Below are 20,266 nucleotides of genomic sequence, written 5' to 3'. Positions count from 1 at the left end.
TGCATAAGAGGATGATGCACGCCAAATGCCATTGTACACCATCTGTTAAAAACAGAGTTATGGCCCTTTGTATTTTGAAAAAATGCTTTTTACTATAGGTACTTTTGTGTCCGGAGCCACATCTTGGAAGTGCTTTGGCGGATTTCATATAAACTTGGTATGAGTATATATCCCACGCCATAGGCGGAGGGATATTGTTTTGGCATTGTCCGGCTGTCCGTCCGGCTGTCTGTCCCTCCGTCACTTTTGTGTCCGGAGCCATATCTTGGAAGTACTTTGGCGTATTTCATTGAAACTTCATATGAGTATAAATATGCATAAGAGGATGATTCACACCAAATGGCATTGTACACCAACTGTTAAAACCAGAGTTATGGCCCTTTGTATCTTGAAAAAATCAGTCAGTTTGTTCATCCGTCCGATTTGCACCCATCCTCAAACAAAGCATATGTTGCGGGGGATATCAATTCTACGAATTTGCTTGTTTTTTAGAGAAATGATGTCATTGGGCTACATTCCTGATGCAAAGATTGAACCCTGCATGTTGGAACTTTCAGAGATTTAGCCACTGTGGCTTCCAAGCTAGACAGCTTTGATGGCGTGTGTATGAATTCAATTTCTGACTATAACTTTTCTGCTCAAAAGGCAGAAATAATCGATTATCTTTTTACGGTCTTTTGATTGAGACTTTGCTGGTAAAAACAGCTCGAACAATTACCAAAGTTGTTCAGGGAGCTACATCCTCTGTGCCTTTCTTGGGATTGAAAAATGCAGTAAAGGAAAATGTTCTCAGATGCGACACTTCCTGATTCTATTAAATACTTGTTGGAGGTCACTACTATGAAAGAAAAATCAAATGCGGGTATTCATCTAAGAGCAGGCTTGCCTTTCCCAAAGCAAAATGTCTTCAACTCGGAGCTAAGTAACTTCGTAGCGCCATTATTGAATGAAGACAATCATACAAGTTCTGGAGATGTCCTACAATCAGCTGAAAATGGTAGTTCGGTAAAAGATGGCATATCTCAGCAATATTCAAAACATACTGACAAGAATTGTTTATCAGACAACAGCATGTGTGCTGTAGACCAAAGCAGCTCTCATTCAGTTCTGAACCACAATACATGTATTGATAACACTTTGGGAGCATCAAGTTTTTCTGGTGAATTTGGTGATGTGCCGGCTGATTTTGATTTCTTTCATTCCCCAAAGGACAATGGGAAGAAGATTAGAAATTTGTTGCCACCTTGTAGGATCTGTGGAGATCAGGCATCTGGTTTTCATTATGGAGCTAACACTTGTGAGGCATGCAAGGTTGGTGAATTTTTCAAAGACTGCAATACATTTATTCTTAGTGTTTAAAAAAATAACATTCATATGTAATCAAAATGTTTGTTTTTCTGTCCAACAGTAATTTTTTTCACTACTGCCTGTCTTCTACACGTAAGTTAAAATCTACACCGCATACAATGATATTCTGTAGTAATTTATCAGAATAAAATTATATGTGCTGAAATACTTATGAAGTAAATGTGGACTTAAAGCACAGCTTTATTAGCCAGCCCTCTTGCAGAAATATGGTTATAGAAGTCATGATGGTATAGTGTTTGTGAATTTATGTGTGTGTGGGTCCGAACTTGTCCAGACTGTAACTTTGTCATTTGTAGTGTAATTTAAAAAAATTAACTTACCAAAAATAATGATCAAGGTGTGGCATTATATCGGTTCATTAATGTATGAAAAAGGTCATACTTAGGGATCAAAGTTCAAATTTGGATCAATAAATTTATGAAAAAAAGTAATACTGAGGGATCGAAATTCAAATTTGGATGAATAGCAGCTTGTCCAGACAGTTAATTTGTATTTTATCATACTGTGTTAAAGTAACAAAACATGACCACCATTTGGAGACAGCGTTTCTTGTGTAAAACCTGTCTCCCTGTCCGAAAGGTAAAGGTCAATCTTTGTCATTCATCATGCATTTTTGAAATAATGTAACCACAAATAACCACCATAAGAAGAAAGCACCTTTTGGGTAACAACCATATACACTTAAAAGAGATGAAATAATAAAACAGCTACTGTGGATTTTTATGCCCCCAAAGGGTGGCATTTAGTTTTTGAACTGTCCGTCCGTCAAACTGTCTGTCCGTCCGAAAACTTAAACATTGGTTATAAATTTTGCATTATTGAACATAGCAACTTGCTATTTGGCATGCATATGTATCTCATGGAGCCGTACATTTTGAGTGGTGAAAGGTCAAGGTCATTTTTCAAGGTCAAAGGTAAAATATATGGACATCAGTCCATCCGTCCGAAAACTTTAACATTGGTCATAATTTTTGTAATATTGAACATAGCAACTTGAATATTTGGCATGCATGTGTATCTCATCGGAGCTGCACATTTTGAGTGGTGAAAGGTCAAGGTCATCCTTCAAGGTCAAAGGTCAAATATATGGCGTCTGTCCGTCCGAAAACTTTAACATTGGTCATAACTTTTGCAATATTAAAGATAGCAACTTGATATTTGGCATGCATGTGTATCTAGATCTGCACATTTTGAGTGGTGAAAGGTCAATTTCAAGGTCATCTTTTAAGGTCTAAATGTCAAATATATGGCTTTAAAGCGGCGCAGGAGGGGGCATTGTGTTTCTGACATACACATCTCCTGTTCTTTTTAGCTCACCTGAGCACAACGTACTCATGGTGAGCTTTTGTGATCGCCTTTTGTCCATTGTCTGTTGTCTGTTGTGCGTCTTCAACATTTGCCTTGTTAACTCTCTAGAGGCCACATTTATCGTCCACTCTTCATGAAATTTGGTCAGAAGATTGGTCTCAATGATATCTTGGATGAGTTCGAAAATGGTAACGTTTGCTTGAAAAACATGACTGCAAAGGGGCGGGGCATTTTTCCTTATATGCTTTAGTAAAATCTTGTTAACACTCTAGAGGCCACATTTATTGTCTGATCTTCATGAAACTTGGTCAGAAAATTCATCCCAATAATATCTTGGACGAGTTCGAAAATGATGCCGGTTGGTTGAAAAACATGGTCGCCAGGGGGCGGGTAATTTTTCCTTATATGGCTTTATATATTGTTAAACCTTATTAACACTCTAGAGGCTAAATTTATTTTCCAATCTTAATGAAACTAGCTCAGAAGATTTGTCCCAACGATATCTTGGATGACTTTAAAAATGGTAACTTTTGCTTGAAAAACATGGCTGCCAAGGGGTGGGCATTTTTCCTTATATGGCTATCAGTGTCCGAAAACATTCTTATTTTTCAGGTAGCCCACTGGGCTACCAGTAAAAATATTTGATAGCCCATAAAATTTACTTTCAAAATGATAAGAGGCAAGTTTTCATCTTTATTATACCCCCTTTCTAAGAAAAAGGGGGTATATAGTTTTCGCACTGTCCGTCAGTCTGTCTGTCTGTCAGTCTGTCAGTCTGTCACACCTAGTGTCCGCTCTCTAATTCAAATAGTTTTTCATCCGATCTTTACCAAACTTGGTCAGAAGTTGTATCTAGACAATATCTAGGTCAAGTTCGAATATGGTTCATGCCGGGTCAAAAACTAGGTCACAGGGTCACTTAGTGCATTTCAAGGATTTAGCATGGTGTCCGCTCTCTAATTGATGTAGTTTTCATCTGATCTTTACCAAACTTGGTCAGAAGTTGTATCAAGACAATATCTAGGTCAAGTTTAAATAAGGGTCATGTTGGGTCAAAAACTAGGTCACGGGGTCACTTAGTGCATTTCAAGGATTTAGCATGGTGTCCGCTCTCTAGTTTATGTGGTTTTCTGATTTATTTTGATATTCTAAGACATTTTTATGCCCTCGAAGGAGGGCATATAGTGGTCAGACTGTCCATCTGTCTGTCCGTCACACTTTGCGTTTAGATTTCAAAAAATGCTCATTACTTCTATGTCGCTTCAGATAGCAATTTCATATTTAGCATGCATGTGTATATGGACAAGGCCTTTCCATACGCACATACATGTGCACATTAATCCAAATCAAATAGCTCATAAATCCAATCACTCAATATTAATCAAGTCACATATCGCATTTCGTATTCAAAACTAATTAAATACATTATAATAAAAGATAAACAATCGGTGCCTCTTTTATACAACTCAATCAATGAATTAAAACACTATTTGTCTCAATTGAATTTAAAATTACCTTAACAGTCACTCATTTCATCCAATCATTAACCCACAATGCAAACTAATTAGCAGGTGTTAACCGCGTTCACACCAGTATAATAAATATTCATGTCTGGTTTCGTTACCGTTTTGTATATGGATATGTCTTTGGTTATCTTTTAGATTTCTTTAATATTCGGCGTCCTTGTATATTTAAGACATCAAACACGTTGTCGCGATTACTTATTGTTGAGGTTAACAAAGAATTCCAAAATGTGAAATGAAGTTGCATCACGTGTGCAAACTATCCAATGGGCTCTCATTATATTATTAGCAGGCGACAAATGTTGATTTTGATTGGATGATTAAAATACACTGTTACTGTTTACAATTGACATTACCGCTAGTGATGAATGACTGATGAGATAATTGATGGCACTTTGTTATCGGATTATAAGCAATACACAGTGCACAAACACAAGGTCAGCGTGTTTATTCTACGTATGTCTGTCATTGTCTGTGGGCGTGAGCGGAAAAATTTCAGTAGCCCGATGAAAAAATTCGGTAGCCTCCGGGCTCTGGATTTGTCAGACACTGGGCTATAGTAAACTCTTGTTAACACTGTAGAGGCCACATTTATTGTCCAATCTTCATGAAACTTGGTCAGAAGATTCATCCCAATAATATCTTGGACGAGTTCGAAAATGATGCCGATTGGTTGAAAAACATGGCCGCCAGGGGGCGGGGCATTTTTTCTTATATAGCTTAAGTAAAACCTTGTTTACAGTGAGGCCAGAAGATTTGTCCCAGTGATATATTGGATAAGTTGGAAAATTGTTTTGGTTTCTTTAAAAACATGGCCACCAGGGGCGGGGCATTTTTCCTTATAAGGCTATATATGGCTTTTGTAAAACCTTGTTAACACTGTAGAGGCCACATTTATTTCCAATCTTCATGAAATATAGTCAGAAGATTTGTCTTTTTTATATATCTTGGACAAGTACGAAAATGATTACGTTTGCTTGAAAAACATGGCTGCAAAGGGGCGGGGCATTTTTCCTTATATGGCTATAGTAAAATCTTGTTAACACTCTAGAGGCCACATTTACTGTCCAATCCTCATGAAACTTGGTTAGAAGATACATCCCAATAATATCTTGAATGAGTTTACAAATGATGCCGGATGGTTGAAAAACATGGCTGCCAGGGGGCGGGGCATTTTTCCTTATATGGCTATAGTAAAACCTTGTTAACACTCTAAAGGCCACATTTATTTTCCCATCTTCATGAAATTTGGTCAGAAGATTTGTTCTAAAAATATCTTGTTATCTCAGGTGAGCGACTTTGGGCCTTTCAGGCCCTCTTGTTTTATTCATCATTCAAATGGAAAGTAACTACCCACAAATGAGCATCATGAGGAGAATTCATATTGCATATTACATCTGTGTCGCTAGCTCAAGGTCAAATAAAGATATTAAATTTGGCAGTTTGTCCTGTAACATAAGTGTCCATCATCAGGGTTGCCACTAAACTTGAAAAGTCACGGAAATTTGATTTTTTTTCAAGGTCCATGAAAAGTCAGGGAATTAAAAAAAATGGTCAGTGAAAAAATGAAATTTCAGAAAAGTCAGTGAAAAGTCAGGGAAAAATGAAATTTTGGGTCAATGCAGAAGTTATTTAGTGGCTATGGCAGTCTTCAGTTATCATTTGTTTTAGTAGATTCAACAGTATATGTTTTATTTGAAATATTTTGACTATTTTTATGTACATAACACATTAACATGTGTAAAGCATGTTCAAAAATGTTTATTTATCTATTTTACTTAAGTGGGGGACATATTGTTTTTGCCCTGTCTGTAGGTTGGTTGGTTTGTTTGTTTGTTTATTTGTTTGCTCCAACTTATACATTTTGCCATAACTTTTGCAATATTGAAGATAGCAACTTGATATTTGGCATGCATTTGTACATGTATCTCATGGAGCTGCACATTTTGAGTGGTGAAAGGTCAGGGTCATCCTTCAAGGTCAAAGGTCAAATATATAGCTTCAAAGCGGCTCAGTAGGGGACATAGTGTTTCTGACAAAAACATTTCTTGTTTTATCTTTGATTAATTTTTTGTATCATTGAATGCTGAAAGGCTTTGCAACTTGCCCCCAGAGCTGATTCATTTGATGACAGCATGAAGGAGCTATACTCACTTTGCTTATTTATTTCAGTTATCAAGAAGACCTGCTTCTGCTCCTAACTGCATGATTTTCATGTTTTAACCTACTATATATCACAGATCACGTATTGATTTTCTCTTCTAATTTCAGATTCAATATAATGTACACATAGATAGTCTAGACAGACATATTACCAGCATGAGTAAACATACATTATTTACTGATTGTTGGCTCAAAGACCCTGAGTTTTCATCATGGGTTGGCAAAAACTCGAAAAAATGAAAACAAAGCATGCTGTCTTATATGTGCTGGTGGTTCCTTTACGCAAGGAAACATGGGAAAACAAGCTACTACTGTACATAAATTCCATAACTAACATCACATGTATCTACCTATAGAAGTATTTTTTGTTTATAGATTTTGAGACATTATCATTTTATGTGGTGGTTGGACATGCATAACTTTTTTATCTTTGGTTATGTGGTATTTACCATATATCCTTGTGTCATGCATAGTTTAGTGTACAAGTAGTACTACTTTGTTATTTGTTAAATATTTTATAATAAATAATAAAATAAACATTAAATGGGTGGATTTGGTCGGCTGTATGGGGAGGAGGAGGCTGAATATGTCCTGAAATTAGTCAGTGAAAACCAAGATTTGGTCAGGGAAAAGTCAGTGAAAAGTCAGGGAATTTTATTTCATCAGGTTGGTGGCAACCCTGAATATATGCTATTTTAAAATTCTTTACAACAAATGCTTCCAGAATGGTGTGTCATTTGTATCAACTGTCTCCCTACCTAAAGTCAATGTCAAGCATAAAGATCATTAGTCAACTTTTTCATGAAAACTGATTGCCTAGACTGTAACTTCATCTTTTGTGCAATTTCAAATACATTTACCCAACAGGTTAACTATGTGGATAAGCTGTGTAACACCTTGTTCAAAGGTTTCACAATAGGCCAAGAACAAACATGTGCATTGTTCAGCATGTTTAATAATTAAAAGCATTATTGATGATTGGCTTGAAATGTTGCTTATATCAAGTTGTATAAAAAAAAATTTTGGACTCAAGCTTATTTCTAAGAATGCTTAAATGACAAAAATTGAGTCAGAATATAAAAAAAATAATGTAAAAAACATTAAAAAAATTCCTCTGTGTAATACGCTTTTTCAGGGCTTTTTCAGACGCAGTTTAAAGAAGAACACCATAAAGTATAGTTGTTTAGGAATTAACAATTGTACCATACAAAAAGGCAGAAGAAATAACTGCACTAAGTGTCGATATAAGAAATGCATTGAGATTGGGATGTCAAAAGAAGGTAAGTTTAGTAACATATTTCAGTACATTTACATTTGTTATATGTTTTTGTGCCATTAAATACTGTGTTTTTTATTTCATTTTTGCTTTCTTGTTTAAAAAAAAAACAAACATATATTTTGCATTTGTCAAGTGTAAATTGTTAATATGTATATGATATATATTTATATATGATGTATGAAAGAAACTCTTAACTGCAACAATTGTTCTCTTGCAACCATATACTACACTCTAACCTGCAATCATGTCCCTTTTGTATTATGAATATTCAGTTGAACATTTGCATCTCTGTGACTACTGATATCAATTGAATTTTCATGCATGACTTAGATGTCATTAGATGAGGTTGCTGACCAAGAGTCATAATTCTGACAGAATATTTACCAGAATTAAGCTCTCTTGGCTATCTATCTCTACAGTTTGATCTATAATACTTACTTATTTGTTGCCATTTAGTTTATGGTTGCCGTTTGGTGCAACAAATCATTTCTCTGTATTAAATTGAAAATATGTACATATGTTCTGACCTTCAATTAAGGAGAATTATGCTTTCTTATATCGCTATATCTAATACACAAACTGAAATCGAACTTGAAATGTGTTTTCAGGTTCAGAATGAACAGTAACAGCTTAATACATTCTACCAGCCTGTTAAAAGAATTGTATCCCTTTTTGTACAAGTATTAACAAAATAATGTGACTGTTTACTCCCATTTGCTTCCAGGTTGGAATTCAGATTACCCGTTGCTTGCACATTTATGTACGTTGTATCTCTGTAACTACAGTTGTTGTCTCAATCATCAGATAAGGTCATTTACCAAGGTCAATAACGTTGATCTCAAAGTAGCAGTTTGGTTGAGGTTTTCATGCAACGACTTCATATCTCTGTATCAGCTACAGCTTTTCAACTGATGAGGCCCAATAATCATTACAAGCTATTAAGCAGAATTATGCACCTTACAATACATATAGGTTATGGGTGACACTTACTGCTACCTCATAAGAAATTACGTCGAAACAGAGTTAATATTTAAAGTCCATGAAAGAAAATGAACTGGTTCAAATCAGAGTAATAATTTAGCAAATTGTATTTTGACATATCTTCTTGAACTTCACACAATGTTACCTTTTCAACTGCTACAGATATTAAACACATATGACTTTGGTGTCTTTTTGTCATGTAACTGTCACAAAATCAACATTGTCCTATTACATTGGAAAAATAGTTGAGAGCGTGGTCTTCGGTCAACGCCTATTTATTTGTACTATATTGACTACAATGGAGAAAAGATATAATTTAAATATAATATTTCAGCAATCAAAACTGGACGTTACACACATGAGAAAAGGACCAAAGACACGGTCGAGATAAAGCTTCTACAGGGAGACAATCTGCTCGCCAACTTGAGTTCTAAGCCACCAAAGAAATCACAAAAAATGGCGCCTATTAGCACCAAAAGCTTTGAACTTCTGCAGACCATCTACACTGCACACAAGCACGTGTTCATACTTTGGCATCAGATGCTCGATGATGATTTTTACCCGGAGACTAACCTTCAGTATGCAGTAAGATTTGGATTACACTGCAGTTTTTATTTCCCATTACTTATGAAGTTTTTGGCAAATTTGCTATTTGTAGGAAGTAGAGATGGTAACACTGGGTCCCCATGTGCATCTGTATAGAATAGACTCAAAGTTGTCTGGCCAAGTTATCCTACACTTTTCAGCATTCAAACGTGCATTCTTTGTTTCTTACAAAATGAAGTGTTGCATGTGAAAATGTGTGTTATCAAGTCTTAAAAATTTGTATAAGTTATGCTCCTTTTTTATGCCCCCCTTCGAAGAAGAGGGGGTATATTGCTTTGCACATGTCGGTCTGTCGGTCGGTCCGTCCACCAGGTGGTTTCCGGATGATAACTCAAGAACGCTTTGGCCTAGGATCATGATACTTCATAGGTACATTGATCATGACTCACAGATGACCCCTATTGATTTTGAGGTCACTAGGTCAAAGGTCAAGGTGACCCGAAATAGTAAAATGGTTTCCGGATTATAACTCAAGAAAGCTTAGGCCTAGGATCATAAAACTTGATAGGTAGATTGATCATGACTTGCAGATAACCCCTATTGATTTTCAGGTCACTAGGTCAAAGGTCAAGGTCACAGTGACCCGAAATAGTAAAATGGTTTCCGGATGATAACTAAAGAACGCTTATGCCTAGTATCATGAAACTTCGTAGGTAGATTGATAATGGCTGACAGATGACCCCTATTGATTTTCAGGTCACTAGGTCAAAGGTCAAGGTCATGGTGACCCGAAATAGTAAAATGGTTTCCGGATGATTACTCAAGAACGCTTATGCCTAGAATCATTAAACTTGATAGGTAGATTGATCATGACTCGCAGTTGACCCCTATTGATTTTCAGGTCACTATCAAAGGTCAAGGTCACGGTGACCTGAAATAGTAAAATGGTTTCTGGATGATAACTCAAGATCGCTAATGGCTACGATCATGAAACTTCATAGGTACATTGATCATGACTTGCAGATGACCCCTATTGATTTTGAGGTCACTAGGTCAAAGGTCAAGGTCATGGTGACCCGAAATAGTAAAATGGTTTCCGGATGATAACTCAAGAACACTTATTCCTAGGATCATGAAACTTCATAGGTACATCGATCATGACTCGCAGATGACCCCTATCGATTTTGAGGTCACTAGGTCAAAGGTCAAGTTCACGGTGATCCGAAATAGTAAAATGGTTTCCGGATGATAACTGAAGAACCCTTATTCCTAGGATCATGAAACTTGATAGGTAGATTGATCATGACTCGCAGATGACCCCTATTGTTTTCAGGTCACTAGGTCAAAGGTCAAGGTCACGGTGACCCGAAATAGTACAATGGTTTCCGAATGATAACTCAAGAACGCTTATGGCTAGGATCATCAAACTTCATAGGTACATTGATCATGACTGGCAGATGACCCCTATCGATTTTCAGGTCACTAGGTCAAAGGTCAAGGTCACAGTGACAAAAAACATATTCACACAATGGCTGTCACTACAACGGAGAGCCCATATGGGGGGCATGCATGTTTTACAAACAGCCCTTGTTATTTTAGAATTTTTAATTATGAACGTTACAATTTAATAATTAAATTCTGTATCGGGGGGGGGGGTAATATGTATTTTGCACCTCTACAAAAAAAAGAAAATAAAAACACCTGAATTACTTACTTCTTAAACATAGCGTGTAAGTTATTGCTTGCCACATACAATTTAAGGAAAATTATGAGAAGAAAAAGGCACAGGAGAATGAGAATGACAAAGTTAGGAAAAGTCCTAGCAAGACAGACACAGATAGCTTATACAAAAGTGAGCACTCTGAAGTGGGGGAAGAGGTCAAATGTCACGATGGCCGGTCAAAGTTGAACAGGGACCTGTTACGTTCGCTGGTTATGAATCACATCGAGACGGCTATATACGCGTTTGTGAAGTTTGCCAAGATGCTACCGGGTTTTACGGGACTCTCATTAAACGATCAGGCCTGCCTTGTGAAAAGTAAGTCTTACTCCTGAATGCTGTAAAAATCATTGACTTTTGGCTGCATAAAATTTCATGATTTTAATATAATAAGCTTTTTGTAGACAAGTTAATTTGTGGATATCTGTTGATGTTTTTAAAGTGGAATTTGCATACATCATTTTCCGATGTGTTTGTGTGTCATCTGCCATTTTCTAATGTGTTTGTGTTATACTCATCTGCCATTTTATAATGTGTTTTTGTTATTATTTATATTGATCTTCCATTTTCCGATGTAGTTGTGCTATATTCGTCTGCCATTTTCTGATGTGTTTGTGTTATATTCGTCTGCCATTTTCCAATGTGTGTGTGTTATATTCGTCTGCCATTTTCTGATGTGTTTGTGTTATATTAGTCTGCCATTTTCCGATGTGTTTCAGGGAATAATCTAGAATTTACTATCTATGGGTCCCTGAACTCGCAGATTTTAGACCAATGTGTCCCATGCAAAAATTAATGAGTCCACCTTAAAAAAGAACGGGTCCCAAATTTTAAAAGATACCTAGTAGTGAAGAAAATGAGTCTAAATGACACTAGCACAATAACTATATTTTGCAATAAACTTTTAATAATCTCAAAAAAAGTAAATTTTGAAACCAAAAAACAAATTCAGGGTTATCACTTTCTTGTTTGCCTTCACATAGGCTATAACAGTGTCTGTAACATGTTACAACATTTCAACTTGATTCAAGTCAATGATAATATTATTGATAACATCCGAATCGCGAGCCTGATATTATTATTAACGTCCAAATTGCTAGCTGTTGACCTACCGTTATTAAAGTTTAGAGTTGTTTGTTTTGGATCTAGCTTCAACACCTTATTTCGGAGGCAATATTTCTGTATTATTTATGACTAAGTTACAAAAAGTTAAAGCAGGCCTTCATCCGGGGACTCTAGAAAATATAACACACGCTATTTAAAAGATCGATTCTAATTGGTTTGTATTATACAGCAGCGGCTTGACTAGAGCCAATCAGAAGACTTGTTGCAGTCTTTGGTTAAATTCAGCCTTCATCACTACACTTTTGACTCATACACAAGATGATTCGTACTTATCATGATTCTCATATGCGTTAACGGATTCGTTTCAGCAATGTGTCCGAGTGGACGCACATATTTCAAAACTATGCGTCTATTTCGATATTTGTGCGTCATAGACGCGGGATGCGCATGTAGATTATTCCCTGGTGTTTGTGTTATATTTGTCTGGCATTTTCTGATGTGTTTGTGTTATATTCATCTGCCATTTTATGATGTGTTTGTGTTATATTCGTCTTCTATTTTCCAATGTGCTTGTGTTATATTTTTCTGCTATTTTGCGATGTAGTTGTGCTATATTTGTCTGCCATTTTCCAATGTGGTTGTGTTATATTCGTCTGCTATTTTCTGATGTGTTTGTGTTATATCAGACTGCAATTTTCCAATGTGTTTGTGTTATATTCGTCTGCCATTTTCCAATGTGTTTGTGTTATATTCGTCTGCCATTTTCCAATGTGTTTGTGTTATATTCATCTTGCATTTTCTGATGTGTTTGTGTTATATTCATCTTGCATTTTCTGATGTGTTTGTGTTATATTTGTCTGCCATTTTCTGATGTGTTTGTGTTATATTCGTCTGCCATTTTCTGATGTGTTTGTGTTATATTCATCTTGCATTTTCTGATGTGTTTGTGTTATATTTGTCTGCCATTTTCTGATGTGTTTGTGTTATATTCGTCTGCCATTTTCTGATGTGTTTGTGTTATATTCATCTTGCATTTTCTGATGTGTTTGTGTTATATTCGTCTGCCATTTTCCAATGTGTTTGTGTTATATTCGTCTGCCATTTTCTGATGTGTTTGTGTTATATTCATCTTGCATTTTCTGATGTGTTTGTATTATATTCGTCTGCCATTTTCAATTTGTTTGTGTTTTATTCGTCTGCCATTTTCTGACGTTTTTGTGTTAAATTCGTCTGCCATTTCCATTGTGTTTGTGTTATATTCGTCTGCCATTTTCTGATGTGTTTGTGTGTCGTCTGCCATTTTCTGATGTGTTTGTGTTATATTGGTCTGCCATTTTCTGGCGTGTTTGTGTTAAATTTGTCTGCCATTTTCCGATGTGTTTGTGTTATATTTGTCTGCCATTTTAAGATGTGTTTGTGGTATATTCGTCTGCCATTTTACGATGTGTTTTTGGTATATTCGTCTGCCATTTTCTGATGTGTTTGTGTTATATTTGTCTGCCATTTTCTGATGTGTTTGTGTTATATTCGTCTGCCATTTTCCGATGTGTTTGTGTTATATTCATCTGCCATTTTCCAATGTGTTTGTGATTTATTCGTCTGCTATTTTCCGATGTGTTTGTGTTATATTCGTCTGCCATTTTCCAATGTGTTTGTGTTATATTCGTCTACCATTTTCCGGTGTAGTTGCATTATATTTATCTGCCACTTTTCCGATGTGTTTGTGATATATCCGTGTGCCATTTTCCGATGTGTTTGTGTTATGTTCATCTTCCATTTTCCGAAGTGTTTATGTTATATCTGTCTGCCATTTTCTGATGTGTTTGTGTTATATTTGTCTACCATTTTCTGATGTGTTTGTGTTATATTCGTCTGCCATTTTCTGATGTGTTTATGTTATATTCGTATGCCACTTTTCTGATGTGTTTGTGTTATATTGGTCTGCCATTTTCTGATGTGTTTATGTTATATTCGTCTGCCATTTTCCGATGTAGTTGTGTTATATTCGTCTGCCACTTTTCTGATGTGTTTGTGATATATCTGTTTGCCATTTTCGGATGTGTTTGTGTTATATTCATCTGCCATTTTCCGATGTGTTTATGTTATATCCGTCTGCCATTTTCCGATGTGTTTGTGTTATATTCGTATGCCATTTTCCGATGTGTTTGTGTTATATTCGTCTGCTATTTTCCAATGTGTTTGTGTTATATTCGTCTGCCATTTTCTGATGTGTTTGTGTTATATTAGTCTGCCATTTTCCTATGTTTTTGTGTTATATTCGGGGATAAGTCAATGCACAAAATCAACAAAAATTATTGTCTCACAAATTATAAGATTTTACAGTATTCAATTTTTATGTCCCCGGATTGAATTTCGGGGGTATATTTTTCTTTGCCTGTCTGTCATTGTATGTGTCCGTGTGTGTGTAAACTTCTGCATAACTTTTCTTATATTGAACGTAGCAACTTGATATTTGGCATGCATGTGTATCTCATGGAGTTGCACATTTTGAGTGATGAAAGGTCAAGGCCAAGGTCATCCTTCAAGGTCAAAGGTCACAAAAAATAATTCAAAAACTTTAACCAAAAGTTTAACCATCTTCATAACTTTTGCAATATTGAACGTAGCAACTTAATATTTGGCCTGCATGTTTATCTCATGGAGCTGCACATATGGAGTGGTGAAAGGTCAAGGTCATCCTTCAAGGTCAAAGGTCAAACAAAAAAATCTAAGCGGCGCATTAGGGGGCATTGTGTTTCTGACAAACACATCTCTTGTTAAGTAATGAAACATAGAATTCACATGATTTGTGGTCTTTTTTTATGCCCCCTTCTTCGAAGAAGAGTGGGTATATTGTTTTTGGCCGGTCCGTCATTCTGTCCCAAAACTTTAACTTTTGTTGAAGTTTGAAAATTTTTGCAATATTGAAGATAGCAACTTGATATTTGGCATGCATGTGTATCTCATGAAGCTGCATGTTTTGAGTGGTGAAAGGTCAAGGTCATCCTTCAAGGTCAAAAGTAAAAAAATACAATCCAAGGGAAGTAATAAGCTTTAAAAGGGAGATAATTTCTAAACCTACCAAATAATAATATTATATTGAAAATTTATTTCAAAGCCCCGCAATAGGGGGCATTGTGTTTTTGACAAACACATCACTTGTTTAAAGATAAGAATTTCAGAGAGGTCCCAAGATTCTATTTGAACAAAGTTTGAATGCACATTTTGACAGTACTGCGTAAACAATCCATACATATGGCTTTTAATATATCATGTACAATTTATAATCTTAATGTTGTAATATTTACATAAGTCATGTATAATATGGTGCGTTTGAAACATTAGCAATTAAATGGAAGGGGTAGTTGTTGGACTGTGAAGATTAATCACACCTTAAGGAGTTTTAAAAATAAGTTTAAAGCAACTGGATATTCAATGTCCTTGGGTACAATCAAGAAAATGTGTGATAATATTGGGCATTGCCAAAATATTAATTCTTGCCTTATCATGTCACAGTTTAGATAATGCCCAAATGTTGCCACGCTCACTAACTAACAAATTTAGCTTACAGGTATGTGAGAAGGGGTGTTAAGCATAAGTAGCGCATATTTTCTTTTAAGTTCCTACTCGCCAAGGTCAAAAAGCAGCACTGAATAACTAATAGTCATTGCTCTCCATGTGTGTTTTATGTGGGGTATTGAAGGGACTTGATTACAGTTTTGTAAAATGACAAATTTCAAAGTAATTGTCATATATTCAAAAAAGAATCTTGCTATTACAATAAACTAAAAATATTCAAAATATTTTTATAATAAACATTTTTTATGACATTTTTCAAAAATACGAAAATCTGTGAACATGTCCCTTTAATCAGCTGTAGTTGTGTTTTGAGGATAGATTGCCTAATTTCAGATGCCCGTTTTGACGTTTGGATGCTAGGGGCATACAGGTTCATAGATCCAGTACATAATGTGGCAACTGGTCCAATTGGTAAAACGTTTCATCGAGAAGAACTGGGTGACTTAATAGACACTGATTTCATACAAGCCCTTTTTGACTTCTCTGCACTTTTACTGAGTCTGGATATCAGCAGAGAAGAGGTGGCATTGCTACAAGCCATATCCTTGACCTTTTCAGGTATACTCTTAGTCTTTAACCATTTACCGCTCAACAATGTATTTTGATGTGTTTAAAGTTCTTTAGAAAATCAAAAATATTAAATGTCTTTCTTACTAGATTTAAGTTTTAATGGCTTTATTCCCAACCCTTTGATACTGGAGAGCAGTAACAGCATAAAATCTGAACGGTATGTGAGTTGGGCTGTTACGGTTTATGCATGTTGCATACAGCCTTTTGAAAGTTGCTTCTGAGCAACAAAGGATGTATTTGCTTAATTGGTGTGGAATATCATTATAACCAAAACTAAGTGGGGGCTTGTCCGGACTGTCTCTTCAATTTAAAAGCAAAAACAAATGTTTACAATGTGGAGAAATCATGTTTTTCTTTGGTCCTGTGCATACCATAAAACTAAAGTCCAAAGTATTTCTACCCAGAAGTCAAGGTTTTTTAGAAACACATCGAACAATTCAATGTTTTTTTTATATAAAAAAAACTGTCTACTTGTGTGTTGTCAAGGTGTACACAATCACAAACATTATTAAAAGCTCAAATGGTTTGCATGCTGTGAGAAGAATCTTACATGATTTTGCCTGATATTTCCAGACCGTGGCCATCTGGAGCAGAAGGACAAGGTAGAAAGCGTCCAGATGACATTTGTGACATGCCTGCGCGAAGTCAGCACAAGCGCAAAGTTTATCAGGCTCATGGATGCTCTCGTTCGTTTAAGAGACCTTACCGAGTTGAATAAAAAAATATCAGGTGCTATTTTCCTGGAATGGCCTAGCACCAGGGAGTCACCCTTACTCCTGGAGGTTATGACCATGTAGACATGTGAGCCTGGCTTTGGGAACATTGGGCTGAAATGCTTGTAGCCTGTGCAGTCTGCACAGACTTATCAGTGACAATACTTTCTGCATAGACTTGGTTTTCATTTGAAAGTTACTTAATTTTAACACAAATTATATGAAAGTGTAGATTATTGTCCCTTTGTTACCTGTGCAATCTGCAGGCTATTTTGAGATGGCACTTTACAAACACGCATTAAGCTCCTTTATCCCAGAGCTCGGCTTAGGTGTATGAATGCCTTGAATTGTGTAATGACAAGGAGAATATTTTTTGCAAGAGGGAATATAAAGTGTGTGAATTTTTCCTCCTTTGAAAAGATTACCTCTATTCAATGCCATTTTTGTTTGAAAACAAGGTATTGTTTACTGTAGTTGTTTTTAAAACAGTGTTTTGTTTTGGTTAGTGCTTGAGCAAGCAAGGTTATTCTCCAAGGTGTTGTGTTTAAAAATCTAATCCCCATTCAATTGTTTGTATTGCTTATATCGGCTAGGTCAAGGTGTCAATGCGAATGAAATTATTTATTTTATGCTTTCCGGTGGTTTATAGAGAAATATCAGTGACTTAAAAGTGATAATTTTAATGTTTCAAACATTGAAAATTAACAGTGAAAATTATTGATAATTGGCTTTCTAAAAAAAATTCCAACAGCGAAACCTAAGTCTTGGTCAGATCAGGACTGTTAATAAATCTCTATCATAAACTACTGATGCATGCTCAAACTACCGGGTATTTGAGATTGGGTTAAGCAATGCCAAGTTATTAATATTTAAAGATTTTATCTTCAAAAAGTGATAAAGTGACAAATCTTTTTATGTGTAATGGTTTTTTTTAATGTTGGAACATATTTTAAGCATGGCTTGGCATGTTATTTACAAGTTATGTTTTGAATAATGAAAGTTCAGTGTAGTTATTCGAGTCAGTATTTTGTTTTTCGTTGCCATTTTGCTATTTTTTATAAAATATATTTTATAACATTCCGTCATTCTGCATGTTATTTTGTATGTATTAAATGCAAAGTTGATGTTATATTTATGCCCCTAAAAGAGGGCATATTGTGATCGCACCGTCCGTCTGTCTGTCCGTCAGTCACACTTTGTGTTTAGATTTCGAACAAATTTCATAACTTTTATGTCGCTTCAGATGTAACCTTCAAATCTGGTATACGTGTGTATATGGACAAGGCCTTTCCATACGCACACAAATTTCGACCCCTTTTCCTTGACCTTGAACTTAGGGTCCGCGCTTAGGTTTCGAAATCTACGTTTAGGTTTCGAAAAATGCTCATAACTTCTATGTAGCTTCAGTTGTTACCTTCATATTTGGTATGCATGTATATATGGACAGGGCCTTTCCAAACGCACACAAATTTTGACCCCTTTGATGTTGACCTTGAACTAAAGGTCTGCGTTTAATTTTCGAAATCTGCATTAAGGTTTTGAAAAATGCTCATAACTTCTATCAAAGCATTTTTTGGGGGCATATGTCATCCTATGGAGACAGCTCTTGCTTTTCATTACTTTTTCCAAGCTGACAGTTATTTCAGAGACTTGGAGATAATTTTTATATTTTAAAATGTTATGTTTTAATATATTAAACTGTTTACCTAGAAGAAAAGTGATGAGTTTGAGTTCTGATGCTTTGAAAGGTAGCCACAAATCAGACCAATCGAGAAGCTGTTCTTGCTGAATTTGCTCCTTCAGAATAAAAACTTCACAATTCTGGTTACTATGTCTGTATTCTGTAAATGACTGCAGTGAAATTATGTTCGTACATATACATCCCCTTTTTTAGCTTGGCTGTTTTTGGAGAAAACCCAAGGTATTATCATAGCCAGCTCGTCGTGTCCGTCTTCTTTCGCCGTCCGCGTCGTGCTATAACATTGACATTTTGTTAAGGTTTTGAACATTGGCTCGTAAATCAAAGTGCTTCAACCTACAACTTTGAAACTTCATATGTAGCTGCACCTTGATAAGTTCTACATGCCACACCCATTTTTGGGTCAATAGGTCAAAGGTCAAGGTCACTGTGACCTCTAAACTAAATAAATAAATAAAATCTGACAAGCTTTCATTTATTCAAAACTGCACCCGCAGCAGCTGAGCGTGGCACCCGTTATGTGGTGCTCTTGTTTTACATGTCATTTAAATTCTGACATTATAACAGTACTCATTGAACTTCAATGATGCATGTTCATTAAAATCTATGGCAAGTTATTCTGTAATTAATGCACTGTAATTACGTATCATCCGTCTTATGCCAAATATCAGCTTCATATGTGGAGTGACAACACGGATGCAAACAGAAATAAACTCACCAACGAATAAAATAGGCCCCTGCACACTCACATTTATACTAAATTTATTTCGATCATAAGTAAAAAATCTTGCGCTGAAAAATGAATGTTGGTATGTTCTATCTATCAAAATAAATTAACAGAGTTAAATTAGGTATATAAGGGTTAAATTATAACAGTTTATTTTAAAATCCCAGTTCCTTCTTGTTTGTCACTATATTATATTTAGGTTATTGATATTGCAACTTTCAAATAAAACAAGAACAATTTTTATTGGAAAACTACTCATAAAATTACACAAATACGTTTCTGAACAAAGCACATAAAAATAAGTATAATTCTTGTTTAAATCACGCAAATGTTCATAAGGTTATGCTCTTAATGTCATTAAAAAAAATTTATCATTCTTATGCCTGGTTGTTTAACAGCTCAGACTTACGTCTTCATGGTGCCATTCCTTTACATCAGGACTCCAGAATGTTGTTAATTGATTTGTAAGGAAATTTATAATTGTGACTCTCTCTGTGAAATCTTCCTTAATACCTATGCCTTTAGTGTAATCCCAAATTATCAAAAGTCTGTAAATATAATTTAATAAATATTATATTTAGTGGAAATTTCAGCTCATTGTCTCAGCCTGTGTAAAGTATTGTTAATTCTCTGGAGAAAAACATGATGCAATTACAATAGAAGTTTAAATGTTGAGTGAGCGTATTGGAATTACAAGCTTTTTTTGCATTCTTATATACCAGTAATCATTGAAATCATCGTAACTTGTAAATCAGAAGAATGGGCTTATATTAAGGAGCTTGTTTCTGTGCTTACCAAATATTAAAAAATTATCTATATAAGAACAGTTAAAAACTTAAAATACTAGTTTATAAAGGTGCAGAATAACACTATGACCATGCATATTTGCTGTAAATTATGTTTGGTTAGGAGTTCTAGCAAAGTATTTGCGGCTTTCGTAAATTTTGCTCACTCCCCCCACCCCACATTTTGTTCATAATTTGAGGTTTGATGTAACACTGTAACAGAAAAGGTTGCGAACGAGA

At 35.5% G+C, this 20,266-nt stretch overlaps 1 protein-coding gene across 6 annotated transcripts in view; it reads left to right on the top strand.

Moving 5' to 3' along the window:
• The window catches only part of LOC127851510 (retinoic acid receptor gamma-like), a 28,736-nt gene extending 10,204 nt beyond the window's left edge, over positions 1–18,532 (top strand). For all 6 annotated transcript variants that reach the window (XM_052385360.1, XM_052385343.1, XM_052385347.1 and 3 more), the window contains 6 exons: positions 493–1,311; positions 7,498–7,642; positions 8,957–9,207; positions 10,930–11,206; positions 15,866–16,090; positions 16,676–18,532. In XM_052385360.1, coding sequence (XP_052241320.1) covers positions 784–1,311; positions 7,498–7,642; positions 8,957–9,207; positions 10,930–11,206; positions 15,866–16,090; positions 16,676–16,899 — 1,650 coding nt within the window. In that variant the 5' untranslated portion in view covers positions 493–783 and the 3' untranslated portion in view covers positions 16,900–18,532. The remainder of the gene's footprint in view (positions 1–492; positions 1,312–7,497; positions 7,643–8,956; positions 9,208–10,929; positions 11,207–15,865; positions 16,091–16,675) is intronic.
• Positions 18,533–20,266: the final 1,734 nt, after the last annotated feature.

This window comes from Dreissena polymorpha, chromosome 1 (assembly GCF_020536995.1).
Source record: "Dreissena polymorpha isolate Duluth1 chromosome 1, UMN_Dpol_1.0, whole genome shotgun sequence".
Taxonomy (NCBI): Eukaryota; Metazoa; Mollusca; class Bivalvia; order Myida; family Dreissenidae; genus Dreissena; species Dreissena polymorpha.
This window is presented reverse-complemented; position numbering and strand designations above follow the sequence as displayed.